This window comes from Sus scrofa, chromosome 6, assembly GCF_054392235.1.
Source record: "Sus scrofa isolate SSC_HxYL_T2T_F1_AM1 chromosome 6, Sscrofa_HxYL_maternal_Yorkshire_Landrace_v2.0, whole genome shotgun sequence".
Taxonomy (NCBI): domain Eukaryota; kingdom Metazoa; phylum Chordata; class Mammalia; order Artiodactyla; family Suidae; genus Sus; species Sus scrofa.
In genome coordinates this window covers 172,186,493-172,205,138 of record NC_139388.1, presented here as the reverse complement: position 1 = coordinate 172,205,138, position 18,646 = coordinate 172,186,493, and the positions used below count along the sequence as shown (strand labels likewise).

Below are 18,646 nucleotides of genomic sequence, written 5' to 3'. Positions count from 1 at the left end.
GCCCCCCGCCTCACACGACCTTCGCCCATGGACCTGGGCACACCTGTGCCCCCACTTTATTATCCACCTGTGTCTGCCGATGCCTCCGCATACACCTGTCCCCCATCCCCCGCGGGGGACACCTGTTCCCTGACGGCTTTGGTCCCCTTGCCTGGTCTTAGTGCTCAGCGGTCGTTCTCTCCCCAGCACCCACTCCCACCCCAGGGCGGCCTTCCTGACTGGGACATCTACCTGTACAACAAGCCTGGAGGACAGGGCACTGGGGGCAAAGGTACAGCGCAGGGCCCGGGCAGCCTGTTCCTGTGGCCGAGAGGCCCTTACGTGGCCTTGCGGCCGAGGAGGGTGGGCGGGGAGGGGCAGCGCCTGGAAGTCCCAGACCTGAGCTTTCCCATGGATGTCTCCCCAGGGGTCGCCTGCATCACTGTAGCTTTGGTGGATGAGGGAGGAGCCCCCATCTCACTGGCATCGTGGCCCCCCTCTTCTCCGGGACCCCCAGACTCACTGCAGGAGGAGGAATTTGAGCAGCTGACTCAAGTCACGCGCTGCTCGGTTGTGCCAGACAATTCTTCAGGTAGGACGGGGGGCAGGGGGGTCAGTGAATGCCGTGGAAACAGGGACACACTCAAGCAGCCCCGGCTCTCTCCTGCAGCTCCGGACGGGGCCCCGCGGCTGCGACTGGATGTGTGGGGCAAGGGGAACATCAGCATCGTGCAGCTGGAGGAGAAGCTCCGCGCAGCCGCCCGCCAGGCCCTGGCCGACGCCGTCATGGAGTTCCGGCTGCTGCCAGCCTCGCTCTGTTCCGAGGACGCAGCCTCAGGTATGCGGGCCGGACAGTGTTGCAGGTGAGGGTGCTCGGGGGGGGGGTGGGAGACCTTGCGGGGTCCCCCCCGAAGCGCACATTCACAGTTGTCGGTGCCCTTCCCGGCATCAGCAAAGTGATACACCTTTGGTAGAAAGGTACGCACGCGATCGGTCACTCGCTTAGGGAGGGGGCGTGCGATCGGGAGCTCCCCTCGCTCAGCCACGCACTGTCACTTGCAAACACTGGCCCTCGGCAGCAGGTAGGGTAAGTGGCACGTCACTCTGACACCAGTCCTGGGGCTCGCGGTGTTGACGATGGTCAGTGATGGAGATCTGTACTCTCTGGTGCCCGCAGGAGGTCTCAAGAGCGGGCCGTTGGAGACCAAGAGCCCTGCAGGCCGCGCTGGCACCTTTCCCCCTGGCCCTGGCCCTGGCCCTGGCGAGCCTGTGACTCCCCCCAGCAAAGCCGGCCGCCGTAGCTTCTGGGACATGCTGGTAATGGGAGCAAGGGGAGGTGGTGAAGGTGACATCTGCCTTCTTGCCTGCCTCCTGTCTCCTCCTCCGCTCCCCTGCAGGCCCTGCCCCAGATCACCTGTTGTATAAAACTACCCTGTCTCTTGGGTAGAAGCTTGCAGAACGTGACAAGTTCCCACGGACACAGAGAGAGCCGCAGCTTACTGAGCGCCTTCACGTCCACTTCTCTTGGCAGGTCCTTACAGCCTGCCAAAGACGTCAGCTGGGCTTTTCCCAGTGAGGCAGCTGAGGCTCCAGAAAGTTGAGCAGGCTGCCCAGGGCTGCTCAGTTAGCCTCCGGGGCCTGAACCCAGGCCTCCAAATCCTCCAGGCTCGCGTCACCCGCCCATGATGCCTGCATCCTCTGCCCCATCCCCCTTCCCAAGAGCCCCTCCTCATTCACTGCGTTGCCCCCAGAGTAAAACAGAATGTGGGGACTTGGGTTCCCCCAAAACTACGGATGACATCGTCCTGGATCGGCCAGAAGACACTCGGGGCCGGAGGCGCCATAAAACAGAAAGTGTCCGGACTCCCGGTGGGACTGAGCGGACAGTGGGCCCGGAGTCCGGAGCCCAGAGACAAAGGTGTGTGTGTGGTGTGAAGTCACGGGCAGCATGGGGTGTGTGTGAACACATCTTGTGGGTGGGTGGGTGCGAGGCTCTTACTCTTGCTCTGTCTTCAGACGCAGGACCACGCAGCTGGAGGAGGGCGAAGTGGGGGCCCTGCAGCCTGTGTTTGCTTGGGTCGCTCAGCGCTGGATGGAGTTCATGGTTCAGATTGGTGAGACCCCAGCGCCCTCTCCCACCCTCAGCCCCGTGGCCGGGTCCGCGTCCTGCAGCCCCCCCCCCGTGACCTCGGTGTCCTGGATCCAGGATGCGCCTCGGTGTCCAAGAGCTCCACCCACATGGTGTCACGGTTCCTCCTGCCATCGGTCCTGTCGGAGTTCGCCGCCCTGGTCACCTCGATGGCTGGAGACACCAGGGTCCGCATCTTTGAGCAGCAGTTGTGAGTCTGGGGTTTCGCGGAGGCTGAGCGAGGAGAGGTGGCGGCCTAGGCCCGGGAGCAGGTGGCCGGGGAAGGGGGCCATCCCCGGTCTGCTTTCTGTCCATCCCTCCCTCCCACTAGGGCTTCTGAGCCAGAGACCTTCATTCCTTGTTCCCTTGGACAGCTGGGCCCAGCGCCCCGCCCAGCAGCCAAGCGGCATCTGCTGCTTCTGGGAAGGAACTTCTTGCAGTGGAGGAGACCCACCCAGCAGGGTGAGGGCACAGCCTGGGGCGGGGGGGTGCTCAGAGTGACGGATCCTGGGGGATCTGCCTCTAGCCCCCCATTTTGCCACTCCCTGACCCCACAGCTGCCAAAGCCGTGCAGCGCTTCGAGCCGGGAGGCGATGGGAGCTCGGGGCGGAGTGCTCCCCGGCAGAGGTTCTTGCTGCTGGAGGTCACGGACAAGAAGGTAGTCGTGGGGCCAGGAGCTGGGGGGGGGAGAGGGGGCCCTGAGCCCACTGACGCTGAGCCTTGACTTCCAGCTCCAGCTGCTGACCTACAACTGGGCTCCAGACCTGGGGGCGGCACTGGGCCGAGCACTGGTCCGCCTGGTGCAGTGGCAGAACGCCCGGGCCCACCTCATCTTCTGCCTCCTCAGCCAGAAGCTTGGGCTCTTCCACCACTACGGCCAGCTGGACTTCCCGGTGCGGGACGAAAAGGTGCCTGCTGCTCGGGGCCCTCCTCTCCTCGGGGGTCAGTTAGAGGCAGTACCAGCTCGGAAGCAGGAGAGCGGCGGACTGAGGGCAGAGGCGGTGGGAGGGAGAGTGTGAGGGAGGAGGCCGTGGCGGGAGGCGAGGTCTGAGGGCAAAGCCTGTGGAACCCATTGTGCGGCCCCGTCTCGCTCAGGAGCCCAACCCATTCCTGCTGCCGACCGTGGAAGCGGAGACCCTCATCCGGTGCGCAAGCCCCCCGCTGAGCCGCGAGCAGGGCCGGCTGAGCGGGTCCTCTCGGGGCGGGGGCCCCCTTCCGCTGGACACGTTCCCCTTCGACGAGGCCCTGAGGGACATCGCGGCCGCCCGCCCCAGCTCCTCCCTGGGCCCTGCGCCCAGACCGCCCGACCCCGTCGCCTTCCACGGACAGCAGTTCCTGGAGATCAAGATGGCAGAGCGCCGAGGTGAGGGCGCCGGGCCGGGCAGCGGGCAGGGAGAGGGGTGGCCGCTTCTGGGGGCCCCTCCTGATGCTTCCAACCCCCAGAGCTGGAGCGCCAGATGAAGATGGAGAACCTGTTTGTAACGTGGCAGCAGCGCTCCGCCCCAGCCAGCATGCCCATCAGTGTGAGTGGCCCAACCCGCGCCCGCCAGGAGCGTCCCCTGACCCCGCCCTGGCCACCCGCCTAGTGCTCACTGCCCACGTCCCCAGGCCGGGGAGCTGGAGACCCTGAAGCAGTCGTCCCGCCTGGTGCATTACTGTGCGACGGCCCTGCTCTTCGACCCAGCGGCCTGGCTGCACGGGCCCCCGGAGACCTCTGGGCCCCCCGAGGGGCAGGTGAGCCTCCAGACGCCTGGCTTTCTCTTGTGGGACCTCCCTTTGCCCCCTGGGGCCCTCCTTTCCTCCACGGCCCAGAGGGGAGTCCACTGTGGGCTGGAGCCTCTCTTTATCTGCACTCCCACAGCGGCGCCATCGCCCTGAGTCAGGCTCTGGGAGCCGAGAGGGCCCCGCAAGCTGCGACTCCTCGGACGGGCCTCCGCCAGGCGCCCGGGAGGAGCCTTGGCTGAAGGAGCTGAGCTTGGCTTTCCTGCAGCAGTACGTGCAGTACCTGCAGAGCATGGGCTTTGTGCTGGTGCCGCTGCGGCCCCCCTCACCCGCCCGCAGGTGAGCCCACCTCTCCTGCCCTCCCCGCCTCCTCCACGGCAGGTGAGGCCCCACGCGCCCTCCTCCTGGGTCCCCCTTGGGCGGCTCGGGCCTCGTGCGCGTTCATCCCACAGGCCCGCACACATACGTGAGGACCCGGGCCCTGCGCCTGCCGCCCTCGTGCTCCTTCTGTAAGCCTCACACCCCCTGTGGGAGTCACGGCCACGTTCAGACACAAGCCGCGCACCTTCTCACAGAGCTGATGCCCGCGTGCGGCTTCTGTGCTTCCACGCTGACGTCCATCCGACACAGCAGTCCTGGGCCTGGCCCTTCGTAGCTGCTGTCCCGATGGCTCCCTGACCTCTCCTGAGCCCCGTGTGGCGCCTGGCCTGGGAAGAGTCCTTTTCGCACCGTGCTTGGTTTTTCTCCTCCCCAAGGACCCTGCCCTGGGCCCCCTCCCATCCCTGTCTTCTGGCCTGTTCTCGGTCATGTTCACTCACTGGCCTGAGTCCTGGGCGCTAGGAGACGCTCCCCTGGCCCACCTTCCGGCTCCCCGGCACACAGTGACGCCTCGGCACCCACCCTTCCCATCCTGCGCCAGGTCTCAAGTTCCCATTTCTGTGGCCCATGCTCTCTGCCCCTCTCAGCATCTGAGTCTGCAGGTTCTGGGTTTCTAGCCGCTTCCCCGTGGCTGCCTGGGAGAAAGTCCACTCAGCTTATGCATTGACGTTCATGTATCCCGATGCGTGAGTCTGTTTTCTCCCTCCTCTCTGTTCTGTTTGATGCCTTTTCAGGCTGGCAAACGTAAGCTGTGCCTCCTTACTCAGGACCCCCTTTGGTGCAGAAAGCCAGTTCCGACTACTTGGTGTTTTGTAACCAGCTCGCCACCTCCCAGGCCTCCCACCCTTGGCCAGGCCTTCAGAAGAACGGACTGGCTTGAGCCTCTGGGACATTTCTGTGGGTGCCCCTCTCTCTTCTTAGTGACAGAGCCCAGGAGCCCTGCACTGCCCTCCACAGCCAGGTCTTAGCTGTCGGGGTTTTTCTGGAGTTTGCATTTTCCCATTCAGTTATGTTCTTCCCAGAAATCAGAATTCCATTTTAAGACCATAGACACTAGATTTAAACCTACATTTACAGAGAAGGATTTGAAGTCAGGCCTCCGTTCCTCACCAATCACTCTTTGGGTCTAGTCCCTATTTCCCTGAGGATTCAGTGGGACACTGGCCCCCTGGCAGAAGTTTGGCAGTTTATAGCTCCCGATACAATGAGTGGGTCCCACTGGCCCTTTCTGTTTTGTCTGTGTTTGCAATATTTTTTTCCCTTTAGTTCCTGGTTGAGAAGTAAAGAACAGTAGGCCCATGGAACGCTGCAACTACTCTTCCCAGAGCAAAACAGGACCCCTTTTCCCTCTCAGAGGAACACCCCTAACCAGGGCAGAAGCAGCTCCTTGAATCTGCCCCAGGAAGTCTCAGGCATACGTCCCCCTCTCCCCTCCTGCCCTCCTCTGCTGCCCCCAGTAGGCAGATGCCTCCAGCCCCTCACAGGGGTCTCGCCTTAGTCCTGGCAGCCTCGCCAGCCCTACCCTCGTCCTCCCGCTGGAAGAGGGGCCTGGCCTCCCCCTCCCCCCAAAGCAGCAGCTGCTGTGGAGAGAGCCCTGCCCTGCAGTCCAGCCCTGGGCCCCACTCACCCTGAGCAGGTCCTTCCATCTCGGGGCCTGTCCTCTCTCCTGCAAAACTATCCCACATGAACTGCACTCGCGATCTGACAGCCGCAACCCTTCACCCACCGGCCTGCCTCACCCCCTGTTCTGCAGCACCAGCCGGCTGCGGGCCATGGCCATCCTTGGAACAGAGGGTCGGGGCTCCTTCTCCTGCCCGAAAGCCAAGGCCGACGGGAGCCCCAAGGTAACCACCATCAGAGAAATCAGTGCTGCCCAGACACCCGTATCACTGAGCCTGAATTATCTGCCCAGGGCCTAGAGTCAGGGATGCTGGGTGAGGACTGAGGTCATTGATGCCAGCCTGGCACCACTGAAGTCACTGACCCAGAAGACTTCTTCCCTGCTGGTCCGGGGCTGGTGGGCCCCTGACCCTTGCCTGTGAACCCCAGTCTCTTTTCTCTCTTCAGAGCTCTGGCTCTCCAGTCACCACATACCACCTGCAGCGGGCACTGCCCGGGGGCATCATCCTCATGGAGCTGGCTTTCCAGGTGAGCAGGAGGACACTGAGAAGTGGGGAGAGCCAGACCCACCTGTCTCTCGCCTTCCTGACCTCGGCTTCACTCTCTCTGCAGGGCTGTTACTTCTGTGTCAAACAGTTTGCTCTGGAATGTTCCCGAATCCCCATGGGGCAAGCTGTCAACTCGCAGGTGTGTGGTAGGGACAGAGGGCTGTGGGGCCTCAGGTGTGGTCAGTCCCCCCGCCCCCAGTGTGCTGTGGCAGGCTGCCCCAGAGATGACCTGGTGCTGCAGGTGGCCGGGCCATTCTGGTGCTGTGATTGGACCGCCACCAGTCCCCGTCCACGGTAGTCCAGGGCTGTACTCGGCCATGGCACTGGGGGCGGGAGGCAGAGTAGCACGGTGGCTGGTCTGACACTGACAGGAGCCTGGCATTGCGGTCACACTGCGACATAGCTGATGGGACAGTGAAGACCTGTGAGCACGGTGGGTACATACGTGCTCACGGGTAGGTCGGTGCCATGGGCAGTCCGGGCCTAAGGTAGAGCTGGGGACGGCCTGGCATCGCCTGTGTCGTCACACTTAGAATGGGGACTAGCGTGACGAGATCCACAGACGTACGGGTCACGTGGTCAGCATTTTTGTGCCTGTCTGCCGGCCTCGAGGCAGAACCGCTGCACCCTGAGGGTTGAGAATGAACATGAGTCAGGACGGAGGGCAGTCAGGGACCGGAAGCCCTCGGACTCAGGTTAGATGCGCCCCTTCAGCACCAGGGCCTCGGTCTTCTTCGCGCCTCTCGCTGAGTTTCTGAGAGATGAGGGTCTGACAGGCACCGTCTGCCACCCTCCAGCACAGGCAGCAGGGGCGCCTCCCAGATGTGGCCAGCTCAGGTCCAGCCCGTCGGTAGTTGCCTTGGACTTGGGTGTGGGTGCCTGGTCTGGTCATCACAGGAGGGTGCGATCCAGCAGAGCTTGGTGACGTCAGCGCAGGAGCCTGCCCCGGCCGTGCTCAGAAGGGAGACGGTGCAGGCGGGTGGGTACTCTTCCACGCTTGGCTGTGTGAAAGCACCCACCCCCACTGCTCTCTAGAGCTTCCTGGAGTCCTTCTGACTCCCCTGCCCCATGATCTCCACCCAGCTTGGCTCTCTGTGCCCCTACGTGTCTAACCTCTAACCTTACGTTCGCTTTTGAAGGTGCTTTATTATTGTCATCATCATTAAGTGCTTAGTCTCCATGCTGAGCCAAGTGCGGAGTTGGCTCCTCCTGTACAGATAAGGAAAACTGAGGCTTACAGAGGTTAAGTGATGTGCCCCAGGCGCACAGCTAGTTGGGGGCAGTACGGGGGCTGAGTCTGGTCTCTGACTCGGAGGCTCATCCTTTGGTTATTGCATTTTCTCACACGGCCCTAACTTTGAGGCCCTTGCCTTTCTCTCATGGTAAATGACGAAACCGAAGCAGAGAGCTTTTGACTTTACCCAAGGCCACGCAGCTCCTCTGCCTCCCAGGCAACTGCTTCTTCTACCATCATTGAATTCCTTTCCTGTTAACGTTTATGCCCAGTGTCCCCAAGGGAGTGGGCCTGTAGATTCCGCCCTTCCAGCATCACCTCTCCAGCTGTTAACGTACTTTCAGCAAAGCTACTTCCACCAAGAGAAGCACCAGCTCCGCGTCTCTGCCTTCCTTTCTTCCTCCATCAGGGGTTCATTCACAGACCAGTTAGAGGAGGCCCACCCTGGCCCAGCCTTGGCAAGATACCCCAGATGAAGCTTTACAAGCAAGGAGGAGCTAGCCAGCTTGGGGGGCGGCGGTCAGGGAGGCAGCATTCAGGCAAAAAGAAGAGCAGGTACAGAAGCATAGAGAAAATATGTGATGTGCTTGGCAAGAGCGAGCAGTGTGCTGGGAAGATCATGCTGGATCAATGAGAAGGAGCCGGAAAATAACGACACACCTGCCCTGCCCCCGACCACCTTGTTTAAAACCACAAGGACTCAGCTGTTGATCCTCCACGACCATGTCCCAGCACGCTGTGTGCTCACCACTGTCTCGTATCTAGTGCCTTATCTCCCCACTCCTGGGATGGAAGCTCCTTGAGGGCAGGGGTTTGTACCCCCAGCATCCAGAACAGTACCAGGCAGGCAGGTGGCCGGCACTCGGCGAGTATGTGTTACACCATGAATCTGAGCCCGACTCGCGTGGCGTCTGGGCTGCAGAGGGCGAAGGCCCGTCCCTGAGAACGGGCCGTTTCGCGTATCGGAGAGTTCCAGTACAGGACGATGTTACGAGACTGCCCACGGAAGCATTTCAGGCAGAGGAGGGGAGTGGGGGTGTGCTGGGCAGCCTGGCCCTGGGCCCTGACCCAGCCCTGTGCCACCCCCGCAGCTGTCCATGCTGTTCACAGAGGAGTGCGACAAGGTGCGGGACCTGATGCACGTGCACTCGTTCAGCTACGACTTCCACCTGCGCCTCGTGCACCAGCACGTGCTGGGCGCCCACCTGGTGCTGCGGCACGGCTACCACCTCACCACCTTCCTGCGGCACTTCCTGGCCCACCACCCTGACGGGCCCCACTTTGGCCGCAATCACATTTACCAAGGTTGGTGCCCAAGGGCAAGCCAGGGCAGGCGGGGCCGTTGCTGGGGGCCAGGCCTTGTCTCTGCCCCTCCTGTCCCACGTTGTCCGTTGCCTCGTATCACCTGGACCTTGTCTCCGTCCTGAGTCCTTCCCAGTCTTGTTTTGCAGCAAAGTCTAGATCCTCTCTCATGGGAACCTGCCCCCTGTGGGTCCCGAGCCGCTTCTGTCCCGTCTCCACGTCCCACAGGAGCCCTCCAGGAAGGCAGAGCCAATCTGCCTGTCAGGCAGGGCCGCAGGGACGCCCCCCCCCGACCCCCCCGATCAGCAAGTCCCAGGCTCAGTGTCTCCTGCAACTCGCCCCTCAGGGACCCTGGAGCTCCCCACGCCACTCATTGCCGCCCACCAGCTGTACAACTACGTGGCCGACCACGCCAGCTCCTACCACATGAAGCCGCTGCGGATGGCCCGGCCTGGGGGGCCCGAGCATAACGAGTACGCCCTGGTGTCAGCGTGGCACAGGTGAGGGGGCAGCGGAGCTGGGGTCGGGCCGTCCTTGCAGATGGAGACCCGTGTTTTCTTGGGCGGAAGGAGCAGCAGGGGTGGGGCGGGCTCCCCCGGAACCTCAGGATCGGCATCCCCCGCCCCGCCGCCACCGCAGCTCCGGCTCCTACCTGGACGCGGAGGGACGTCGCCACCAGGACGACTTCGACGTGTCTCTGCTTGTCTGCCACTGGGCTGCACCCTTCGAGGAACAAGGGGAAGCCGAGAGGCACGTTCTGCGGTGAGCACGCCCCACTGAACAAGCCCGCTGCCCAGCCGCGCCCCCGCCCTTGCCCTGTGACCATCGCACTGGTGACCACCCCCCCCCCGCCCCCAGGCTGCAGTTCTTCGTGGTGCTCACCAGCCAACGAGAGCTCTTCCCCAGACTCACCGCTGACCTGCGCCGGTTCCGGAAGCCGCCCAGGCTGCCCCCTGAGCCAGAGGCTCCCGGGAGCTCAGCTGGTGGCCCTGGGGAGGTCTCCGGGGTTGGTCTGGCCCCTGGACCAGCCCCCCTCTTCCCTCCACTGGCTGCAGAGGTGGGCGTGGCACGGGCACGGCTGGCTCAGCTGGTACGGCTGGCTGGAGGGCACTGTCGCCGGGACACCCTTTGGAAGCGCCTCTTCTTGCTGGAACCAGCAGGACCTGATCGGCTGCGGCTAGGGGGGCGCCTGGCCCTGGCCGAGCTGGAGGAGCTCCTAGAAGCAGTCCATGCCAAATCCATTGGGGACATCGACCCCCAGCTGGTAAGCAGCTGTGGGTTCCAGAAGCAGCAGGACAGATGCTAGGAATTCCACCGGCAGGCCAGGAGGCGGTTGCAGGGGTCTCAGAGGGGGCTCTGGGGCAGCACATCCACACCTGTGGCCCCTCCCCCAGGACTGCTTCCTGTCCATGACGGTCTCCTGGTACCAGAGCCTGATCAAGGTTCTCCTAAGCCGCTTTCCCCAGAGCTGTCGCCACTTCCAGAGCCCAGACTTGGGAACCCAGTACCTGGTGAGTCTCCTTGCCCTGCCTTTGAAAGGGGAGGGACAACAGAAATACACATCAGAGAGAGGACAGGGTCCCCCAGGAGCCCCAGCCTGTCTGGCCAGGCTCCGCTCCGGAGGGAGGCTGGGACAGCAGGACAAGGCAGAGGTCAAAGCCTTCAAGCACGGAGCCACGGCACGTGCATCTCTGAGAATAACCAGGAGCTGTGCCCTCAGGGGCTCGCAAAAGCACACATCTTGGCGCGGGATCCTGAGGGCCAAGCTCTGGAACCTCGCGAGTGAGTTGGTCTTGGGAGGTTCGCGCCCCAGAAGGGACATCTTGGGCTTTAACGCCTTCTCACCCAAAGTGTGGTCCTTACACCAGCAGCCTCAGCACCACCCGGGGGCTGGCCAAAGTGCAGCTCTCTGGGCCCCCTCGAGACCTGTGGCTCAGAACCTGCCTTTCAGCCGGATCCGCACACCCAAGGTTGAAAGCGCTGCTGGGCAGGGCAGGGCAGGGCAGGTAGAGAAGAGAGCCGTGCAGTGGGCACGGCCTGGGGAGGGAGAGGCTAAAGGACGTGCCCAGCGAGACGATCAAGCGCAGAGTGAAAGCACTCGGTCCGTGGTGGGGGTCCTGCGACAGAGCACTTGTGGGGAGGACCGGTTTCAGGGTGTTAGGAGACATCGCCCAGGGAAGCCAAGGCCAGCGGGCACAGGCTGCAGAGCGCAGACAGCACGTCGGGCGTCCTTCTGTGGGGGGTGGGGACACTGAAGCAGGAGTGGGTTTGGGGGACGGGTCATGAACCTGGGGTCCAGGAGGTGTACGGGCAGCGGCATCTGGAGCTCAGGAGAGAAACGGAGGAGGGTCTTTATGAACAGGTGGTCACTAAAGGCCCAGGCGTAGAGGAAACGGCCCGGGGAGATGGCAGCGCTGAGCGCCAGGGACAGACATCAGGGGAGGGTCCCAAGGGGGGCCAAGGATACGAAACCCAGGGGCAAGGAGGGGTCAAGGGCAGAGAACTCCCCTTCGTTGGTGGGCTGCACTGCGCCACTCTGACGAGGCTGGACGGGCTGATGGGAGCCAGTGAGGATGACGACCGAGGTGGGATGTGGAGAAGCCGTCTGGATGACCGGGCAGCGCAGGTGGGGCCAGTGGGGTGGTGGGAGCAGGTCTCCCTTGGACGGGTCCCGCGTCCAGGCGGCCCTCGGGGACAGTCAGTGCCTCGCTCCCCCTCTCACCTTGTCTTTTGCTGCAGGTTGTGCTCAATCAGAAGTTCACAGACTGTTTCGTGTTAGTGTTTCTGGATTCCCACTTGGGAAAGACGGTAAGAACGGGGGTGAGGGCTGTACCCCACGTGCTCCACCCAAGCCTGCTGGGCTGGAGGAGCCTGCTTCCTGGGCCCAGCTTGCCCTCCTCTCACCATCACCCCCCTCCCCCGGCGCCCCCGTGTTCCCCACAGTCTCTGACGGTAGTTTTCCGAGAGCCCTTCCCAGTACAGCCGCAGGACAGCGAGAGCCCCCCCGCCCAGCTGGTCTCCACCTACCACCACCTGGAGTCGGTCATCAACACAGCCTGCTTCACCCTCTGGACCCGCCTCCTCTGAGGGATGGACCACCGAGCGTCCTCTGTAATTGCCCACCTGAAGCAGGACTGACCCGCCCTTCTGGGCACCAGGGCAAGAGCAGACCCTGAGGAACGCCCAAGGTTTTATGACTCTGACTTGGGAGGCTGGTAGCAAGAGCCACCCTCCCTAAACACGTGCAGCCACTGACCAGCCAGGGCGCCAAAGGGTCCAGTGCTCTGCCTGAGGTGCCCGTGTCTCTTCCGGCTCTGGGCCCTTCCAGGAGCCGCCTCCTTCCTGCTCTCCTGGGGGAGTCTGGGAATTCTTCGCATCAGGTGGCACGTAGGCCCTTTAGAGCTCCTCTTCCATGGATCCTGCCTCCAAGTCTTGGATGGCTGTCAGCCACCCCCATAGTGAGTCCGCTGGTCTTCACTTCCCACTGGGACTTCACTGCCGGACGTGGCCATTGAGCTAAGACACCCTGGTTCCAATCCCAGCTCTGCCATCGAAGCACCTGTGGCCCTTTGCTCTCGACCCTTGGTTTGTCATCCATACATGAGGAGGCGGACTCAGAAGCTCGCCCATCTCCAGAGCAACCCTGGCGCAGATGGGAGGACTTGAATCTGAGCTGCACGTCCCTTCTTTGCAGGAGGGAAGCGACCCCAAGAAACTGCAAAGTGAGACACTGTGTGTCCCTGTCCCCCCCTCCAGTAACATACACACACACACACACACGGAAATGCTCCGCAGGGTGTCTTTAATTCCGACTCAGGATGCACCATCAGTGTCCCGGAGGCGTGGGTGGAATGCGGGACCTCAGTGGCCAGCCCGTGGGTGGCCCCGCTTATCCCAGTACGAACGCAGCCAACTCAAGCCCTCTACCGTGTCTCCTGAGGGGAGAGGGCGGCGGGCATCAAGCCACAACCCACAAGGAGAACAGCCCCTTCCCCAGGACCTGCCGGGACCTCTGCCCACCGTCACCTTGAGGCTGGTACTCGCAGCCCACAAAGCCTTTGTAGCCTTCCTCTTCCAGCAGCTGGAACAGATAAGGGAAATTCAGCTCTCCGGGGCTGCTGGGCTCCCCCCGGCCGGGGACCTGGGCCACCTGCACGTGCCCTGGGGACAGAGGTGGGCAGATGTGAGGCTCCGGCTCCTGCTGAGGCCTGAGGCACTGATATTGGGGCGGGGGGGGGGGCAGACAGAGGAAGCAGGGCGGACTAGGAAGGGGCCTCACCAACAATGGGCAGGAACTCCCGGATGTTCCCAGTCAGGTTCCCATCCATGATCTGCCAGTGGAACATGTCCTGGGGCAGCGACATCACCGTCACAGCCCCTGCGGGCCGCGCCATCCCCCCCCCAGGGGCCCGAGAAGTGCTCCCGCTCCCCCACTTACCATCTGTAACTGGAGGTTGGGGCTCCCAGCCTTCTGTAAGATGGCTGCCGCTGGGGACAGACCGGGGCGGGGACCGTGAGACCAAGGGCAGCACCAGAAGCAGAGGGACAGCAGAGGGCACGGGCTGGGGGGGTCCTACCCTGCTGGGGCGTATCCAGGAAGTACCGGGGGTCCGTGACGCGGGTGTTGATGGGCTCCAGCAGTCCCACGAGGTTCTCCTAGCGCCACGCGGGGTCCGTGAGGAAGCTCTCCCCAGGTCCGTCCCCCTCCATCAATCACCGGTCAGGTCCCCCTGACCTGGGCCACTGCCCAGCCTTGTGCCTGACAGCACCCCCACCACACACAGACATCCATGACGTACGTGTGTCTGGATGTGTCTTCACTTTTCCCTGTCTCACCTGAGCCAGAACCCCAGCTGCGTGCCTCAAGTTCTCCAGAAAAACTGTCTCCATTTCACCCCTGACTGCTGCTCGATCGGCCCCCTGGGGCACCCGGCCAGCCATCAGATGAATCCTGTGGGGGAAGCGGGACTGGAGGGGGCTGTGGGGTCCAGGCTCCCTGAGTGCACCTCTTCCAGCTGCCCTCCAACCGTGCCGGCCTCCCACCTCCCCAGGTCTCGAGTCAGGACCACTTGGCCGTGATGCTCAGGCCCCCCAGCAGCTCCACTGTCCGCCAAAGGCCAAGCCTTTTCCTAGAGACTGGGACTCAACCCATCCTCCCTCCTGGGGCCTCAGGCCCTCACCTGGCCCCTCCTGTAAGGGCAGCCTCTCCTTTGACGTGGTCCTTCCCTCAAGCCCGTGAACAGGCTCGTCTCACCTGAAAATTACCTTGAACCCTTATCCTTCCAGCAATTCCACAGATTGTCTCTCCTCCTTACAGTGTTTCTTAGCTTCTTCCCATCTGTTTTCTGAACCCACCCCCCAGTAACCCCACGTTGTCGGTTCCTCCTCAGCCTGCTTGCAGGCTGCAGGGTTTGACATTTATCTGATCAGCCCCACTTAGAGCCCCCACCTCTCCTCCCTTCACTGCCTGATCTTTCTCAGCCACCTCAACGCAGACAGGCCACATCCGCCTCATCAACTCTGAACACACCAAGCCCCTCTTTGGAATGCGCCTTCCATGAGCAAGTGTCCACTCTGAGACCCAGTGCCGCCTCACTACTGTAAGCAGCTGTCTCGGCTCCCAGAGCCCCCTAGAACTGACCCGTCCTCAAATGCATCTCCCCGGCCAGACTGAACTCCCAGCAAGAGATGGCCAAGAATGAGTTGTAAACGGAGAGCGACGCCACAGATAAAATGCCAAAGGCACTTTACGAGACTGGGACTGAGGGGGCGGGGAAGGGCCAGTGCGCTCGGGCCCGTGAGCCTCTTCCCGGGGTCACCGAGGGGAAGGGGCGGGCGGTGGGGAGGGGAGGATACCTGGGACAGCCCAGCGCCTTGGCGTACAGCACGGCCTGCTCCAGCCCCTCTCGAAAGGCCGCCTGCCTCCCGGGAACGGCCCCCAGCCCCATTTCCCCCTTCTCGCGGTCTCCTGCGGGGAGAACGGGCCTCAGCTCCCGGCTCGGGGCCCCAGCCCGCCCCGCCCCGGCCCGGCCCGCACGGCGCACCCGGGGGCGTGTTGATCAGCACCAGCTGCAGCCCTGCTTCCCGCGCCGCGCGCGCCAGTGCCTCGGGTGGCTCCGCGTAAGGCCAGCCGATCTCGGCTGCCTGAAAGCCCGAGCTGCCCGCGGCCCGGAGCCGCGCCGAGAGGCTGGCGAGCTCCGGGAACAGCCAGGACACGTTAGCCGAGAAGCGCAGCGGAGCCATGGCCGCCGGGAGCGCGCGCGCCCGGGGCAGAGTCCGTGAGGCCGGAACGCGATAGCGGGCGGGGCCGGGGAGGGGGCGGAGGGCGGGGCGCGGGCGGCCGTGGAGGGGCGGGGCGCGGGCGGCCGCGGAGGGGCGGGGCGCGGGCGGCCGCGGAGGGGGCGGGGCGGGGCGCGGGAGGCCACGGAGGGGGTGGGGCGGGGCGGCCGCGGAGGAGCCCGGCCCGGCCGAGCGGGGGCGCGCTGGCCCCGCAAGCCGCCGCGAGCTGGCTGCCGGCCGTCCCGGGGGAGAAAAGCCGTCTGTCGTGGCGAAAACTGTGGACAGGCCAAAAAAGTGCACCTTTTCCAGACCGGAGAGGGCGGCGGGGAAGGGGGCGTGGGCGAGTCGGCCGCCCCGAGGCCGGGTTAACGTGAAGGAGCTTGGATGCTAACGCACGCTTAGTGCTTTCCCCTTATTATAAGCAGAGTGTCTTTTCCCTACGGAACGACTGAAAGCCGTGTGTCCGAAAAAGGGACGTCTAACACACCCGTCAACTTTCCCTTACAAGTCAAAAACTGAACATGGGCGGTCTTTTCTTAGGAAATCCTGATTGTACTGTATATGCGGTTTATGGCCTGCGTTCTCATTATCTTGTGAGCATTTTCCTTTGAAAACCTTGGATTAGCTGCTCACTGTTCTACTCCTACTCAGCCCAGAATCTATCATACTGCCCTCTCGTTGGACATGAGGGTTTTCTACCTGTGTGGGGGCTAGAAAAGCACTTGAATGCGCCCCCTGGCCCACCTCTGAGTCACCTCCCTAGGTTCTTTTTTTTTTTTTTTTTTTTTTTTTTTTTTTTTGCTATTTCTTGGGCCGCTCCCGCGGCATATGGAGGTTCCCAGGCTAGGGGCTGAATCGGAGCTGCAGCCACCAGCCTACACCAGAGCCACAGCAACGCTGGATCCGAGCCGCGTCTGCAACCTACACCACAGCTCACGGCAACGCCGGATCGTTAACCCACTGAGCAGGGGCAGGGACCGAACCCTCAACCTCATGGTTCCTAGTCGGATTCGTTAACCACTGCGCCATGATGGGAACTCCCTTAGGTTCTTTTTGTAGGGATGTCCAGAGGACTTGGCCGGTCCAAAGTCCTTTAATAGGAAAACTGCCCCCACCCCTGGACTCTGCACTGAGCGGCTCTGGACAGGCTGGGCCCTCTTAGTCCCAGCTGATTGGACCACAGAGGGACATCTGAGTCAAAGGTAGCCAATCCATAGACTGGCCCAAGATCCATTACCTTCCTAGTTTGGAAAGATCATCTGGCCAGATTCCCTGTTTAGAGAATTCAAACAAGGAAAGACTGAGAGTCAGTTGAGATGTGGGTTTGCCAGGAGATGGTGGTGGCTGTTGAAGCTGAAAAAGCAGGAGCCAGGTGGTAAAGAAAAGCTGGAGCAGAGACCAGGGAACGGAGTACTATCTGTAGAAATCACATGTTGAGACACCACTGTTGGAGCGTTCCCAGGATTGGCCAAACTCATGGCTGCTCCCAGACCTGCACTTCTCAAGGCTGGAGTGTTTAGACTTTCCATGGTTCACGTGTCTGTAACCTCTTAATGTTTCTTGAGATCATTCAAATGGATTTATTTCAGCCCCAATAACCCAACTGAATGGGCAGATGCCAGATTGGTGTTACATGGTGAAAAAATAGGAGCATGCTTAAATTCTTGCCGACTGTGCTAGATGGCATCTCAAAAATGTAAGTTGAGGAGTTCCCGTCATGGCCCAGTGCAGTGGTTAGTGAATCCAGCTAGGAACCATGAGGTTGCGAGTTCAATCCCTGGCCTCATTCAGTGGGTTAAGGATCCAGCGTTGCCGTGAGCTGTGGTGTAGATCACAGACACAACTTGGATCCCACGTTGCTGTGGCTGTGGTGCAGGCTGGCGGCTACAGCTCCCATTAGACGCTTAGCCTGGGAACATCCATATGCCTCGATGTGGCCCTAGAAAAGACAAAAAGACAAAAAAAAAAAAAAAGTAAGTTTACACTGAGACAATCCATGCATAGAAGTCAGCTGGACCTGCTTCCTGTGCTTGCTTTGACGGAAGGCAGCTCGAAGTGCAGCCTCAGGGGCACCTGGCCTCCACTGTCTTCCTGCCACTTCTTGCCTGCGTCCCAAATCAGGCCCACCCCGACATCTGGCGTCCAGATCTCCGAGTTCATCCAAGTGCCCGGCAGGTACGGTTTCTCCGGCTCCGCCTCCAAACACAGGCTGCCACCAGCTATGACTGATCACCTGATTTCTTGCCCCTTATGCTTGGAACGCTGACGTGCTCCTTGGTTCCAGTCCAATCAGGATGTGACCTCACTAAGTACCATTTTAATCAGTCCCAACGTCAGCATGTTTACAATCCAGTGCTGCCAACGCAGAGCAGCATGGAAGGCAGGTAACTCCTTATTGACGCTTCACGATAAATCGCTGAGCATGCGGATTTTGGAGCCCACCATCTGCTGGGGTCTGTAGTAGGCACGAAATTTGCCCAGCCTCCAATGACCCACTCTTGTTTTGCTTGTATACCCTTTAGGGGAGCAGAGTTGATATAGCAACTGGATGTACACGACTCACTTTCCCCCTTAATTCCCTTGCAACCACCCTCACACGTGCACATGAGAAGGGCCATGCCCATGAGAATTATTTTGTGTATTCACCATTTATCTACACCTTATCCCACTTTGCAACATAAGCATTACACTAAGTTGTTATTACAAATATTGATTCTTTGCATTAAATTTTTTTTTCTTTTTTGGCCACACCCGCAGCATGGAAGTTCCAGGGCCAGGGATCAAATCCAAGCCACAGCTGCAGCAACGCCAGATCCTCAGCCTGTTGTGCCACGGCAGAAACTAGCTTTGTACTTAACTTTTAATCAAAGAATTTGTACAGAGGAGTTCCTGTTGCGGCTCAGCCGGTCAAGAACCTGACTAATCTCCATGAAGATGTGGGTTCAATCCCTGGCCTCACTTAGCAGTTAGGGATCCAGTGTTACCACAAGCTTCGGCCTAGGTTGCGGATGTGGCTTGGATTCAGCGTTGCTGTGGCTGTGGCGTAGTCCAGCAGCTGCAGTTCCTATTCGACCCCTAGCCAGGGAACTTCCATAAGCCGCAGGTGAGGCCCTAAAAAAAAAAAATGTGTTACAGATATATGATGATCGGTTAAAGTAACAATGACTTTTAAATGAGTGTGTGGATGATGTGGCTGAAACGTGCATGTAGAGGCAGAGCCTCATGCAGGAACTGGATTGCACTTGCCAACTTCGTAAAAAAGGTTACGGCTCATGTGAAATGCAAATCAAAACCTCAATGAAATTTCATTTTATACCTTCCAGATTGGCAAAAACTTCAAAGTCAGACAATGCCAAATATTGGAAGGGATTTGGAACAATGGACCGTTTATTCACTGCTTATAGGAGTGTAAATCACTAAAACCACTTTAGAAAATAATTTGACATTACCTTTTTT

At 61.1% G+C, this 18,646-nt stretch overlaps 2 protein-coding genes across 19 annotated transcripts in view; one reads left to right on the top strand and one right to left on the bottom strand.

Moving 5' to 3' along the window:
• SZT2 (SZT2 subunit of KICSTOR complex) overlaps window positions 1-12,696 on the top strand; it is a 49,718-nt gene extending 37,022 nt beyond the window's left edge. For 6 of the 12 annotated variants that reach the window (XR_014808446.1, XR_002345235.2, XR_014808444.1 and 3 more), the window contains 24 exons: window positions 187-271; window positions 407-571; window positions 650-817; window positions 1,157-1,296; window positions 1,731-1,897; window positions 1,996-2,093; window positions 2,186-2,318; window positions 2,439-2,569; window positions 2,665-2,765; window positions 2,839-3,015; window positions 3,203-3,470; window positions 3,551-3,630; window positions 3,716-3,841; window positions 3,969-4,168; window positions 5,961-6,051; window positions 6,275-6,355; window positions 6,440-6,514; window positions 8,701-8,914; window positions 9,258-9,411; window positions 9,551-9,673; window positions 9,770-10,175; window positions 10,306-11,537; window positions 11,651-11,719; window positions 11,855-12,696. Coding sequence is in view for 6 of the 12 variants with exons in the window: in XM_084965215.1 (XP_084821341.1) it covers window positions 187-271; window positions 407-571; window positions 650-817; window positions 1,157-1,296; window positions 1,731-1,897; window positions 1,996-2,093; window positions 2,186-2,318; window positions 2,439-2,569; window positions 2,665-2,765; window positions 2,839-3,015; window positions 3,203-3,470; window positions 3,551-3,630; window positions 3,716-3,841; window positions 3,969-4,168; window positions 5,961-6,051; window positions 6,275-6,355; window positions 6,440-6,514; window positions 8,701-8,914; window positions 9,258-9,411; window positions 9,551-9,673; window positions 9,770-10,175; window positions 10,306-10,422; window positions 11,651-11,719; window positions 11,855-11,998 (3,513 nt within the window). In the remaining 6 variants the exon portion in view is untranslated. Of the gene's footprint in view, window positions 1-186; window positions 272-406; window positions 572-649; window positions 818-1,156; window positions 1,297-1,730; window positions 1,898-1,995; window positions 2,094-2,185; window positions 2,319-2,438; window positions 2,570-2,664; window positions 2,766-2,838; window positions 3,016-3,202; window positions 3,471-3,550; window positions 3,631-3,715; window positions 3,842-3,968; window positions 4,169-4,404; window positions 4,652-5,960; window positions 6,052-6,274; window positions 6,356-6,439; window positions 6,515-8,700; window positions 8,915-9,257; window positions 9,412-9,550; window positions 9,674-9,769; window positions 10,176-10,305; window positions 11,538-11,650; window positions 11,720-11,854 lie in introns of those variants that run through there. The other 6 variants (XM_084965215.1, XM_021096876.2, XM_084965214.1 and 3 more) reach the window with 2 other exon arrangements.
• HYI (hydroxypyruvate isomerase (putative)) lies at window positions 7,502-15,191 on the bottom strand. Of its 7 annotated transcripts, none has more exons than XM_084965379.1 (12): window positions 14,956-15,191; window positions 14,768-14,879; window positions 13,748-13,862; window positions 13,489-13,567; window positions 13,350-13,399; window positions 13,191-13,260; window positions 12,938-13,072; window positions 12,168-12,846; window positions 11,939-12,083; window positions 9,824-11,706; window positions 9,564-9,634; window positions 7,502-9,468 (listed from the first exon to the last, which is right to left on the bottom strand). In XM_084965379.1, the coding sequence occupies exons 1-8, from the start codon at window positions 15,152-15,154 to the stop codon at window positions 12,773-12,775; spliced, it is 834 nt and encodes a 277-aa protein (XP_084821505.1). In that variant the 5' UTR covers window positions 15,155-15,191; the 3' UTR covers window positions 7,502-9,468; window positions 9,564-9,634; window positions 9,824-11,706; window positions 11,939-12,083; window positions 12,168-12,772. The 7 variants fall into 7 exon arrangements, with proteins under 7 accessions (XP_084821505.1, XP_084821504.1, XP_084821503.1 ...); XM_084965378.1 differs by having other exon boundaries at window positions 7,502-9,444; XM_084965377.1 differs by having other exon boundaries at window positions 9,824-12,083.
• Window positions 15,192-18,646: the final 3,455 nt, after the last annotated feature.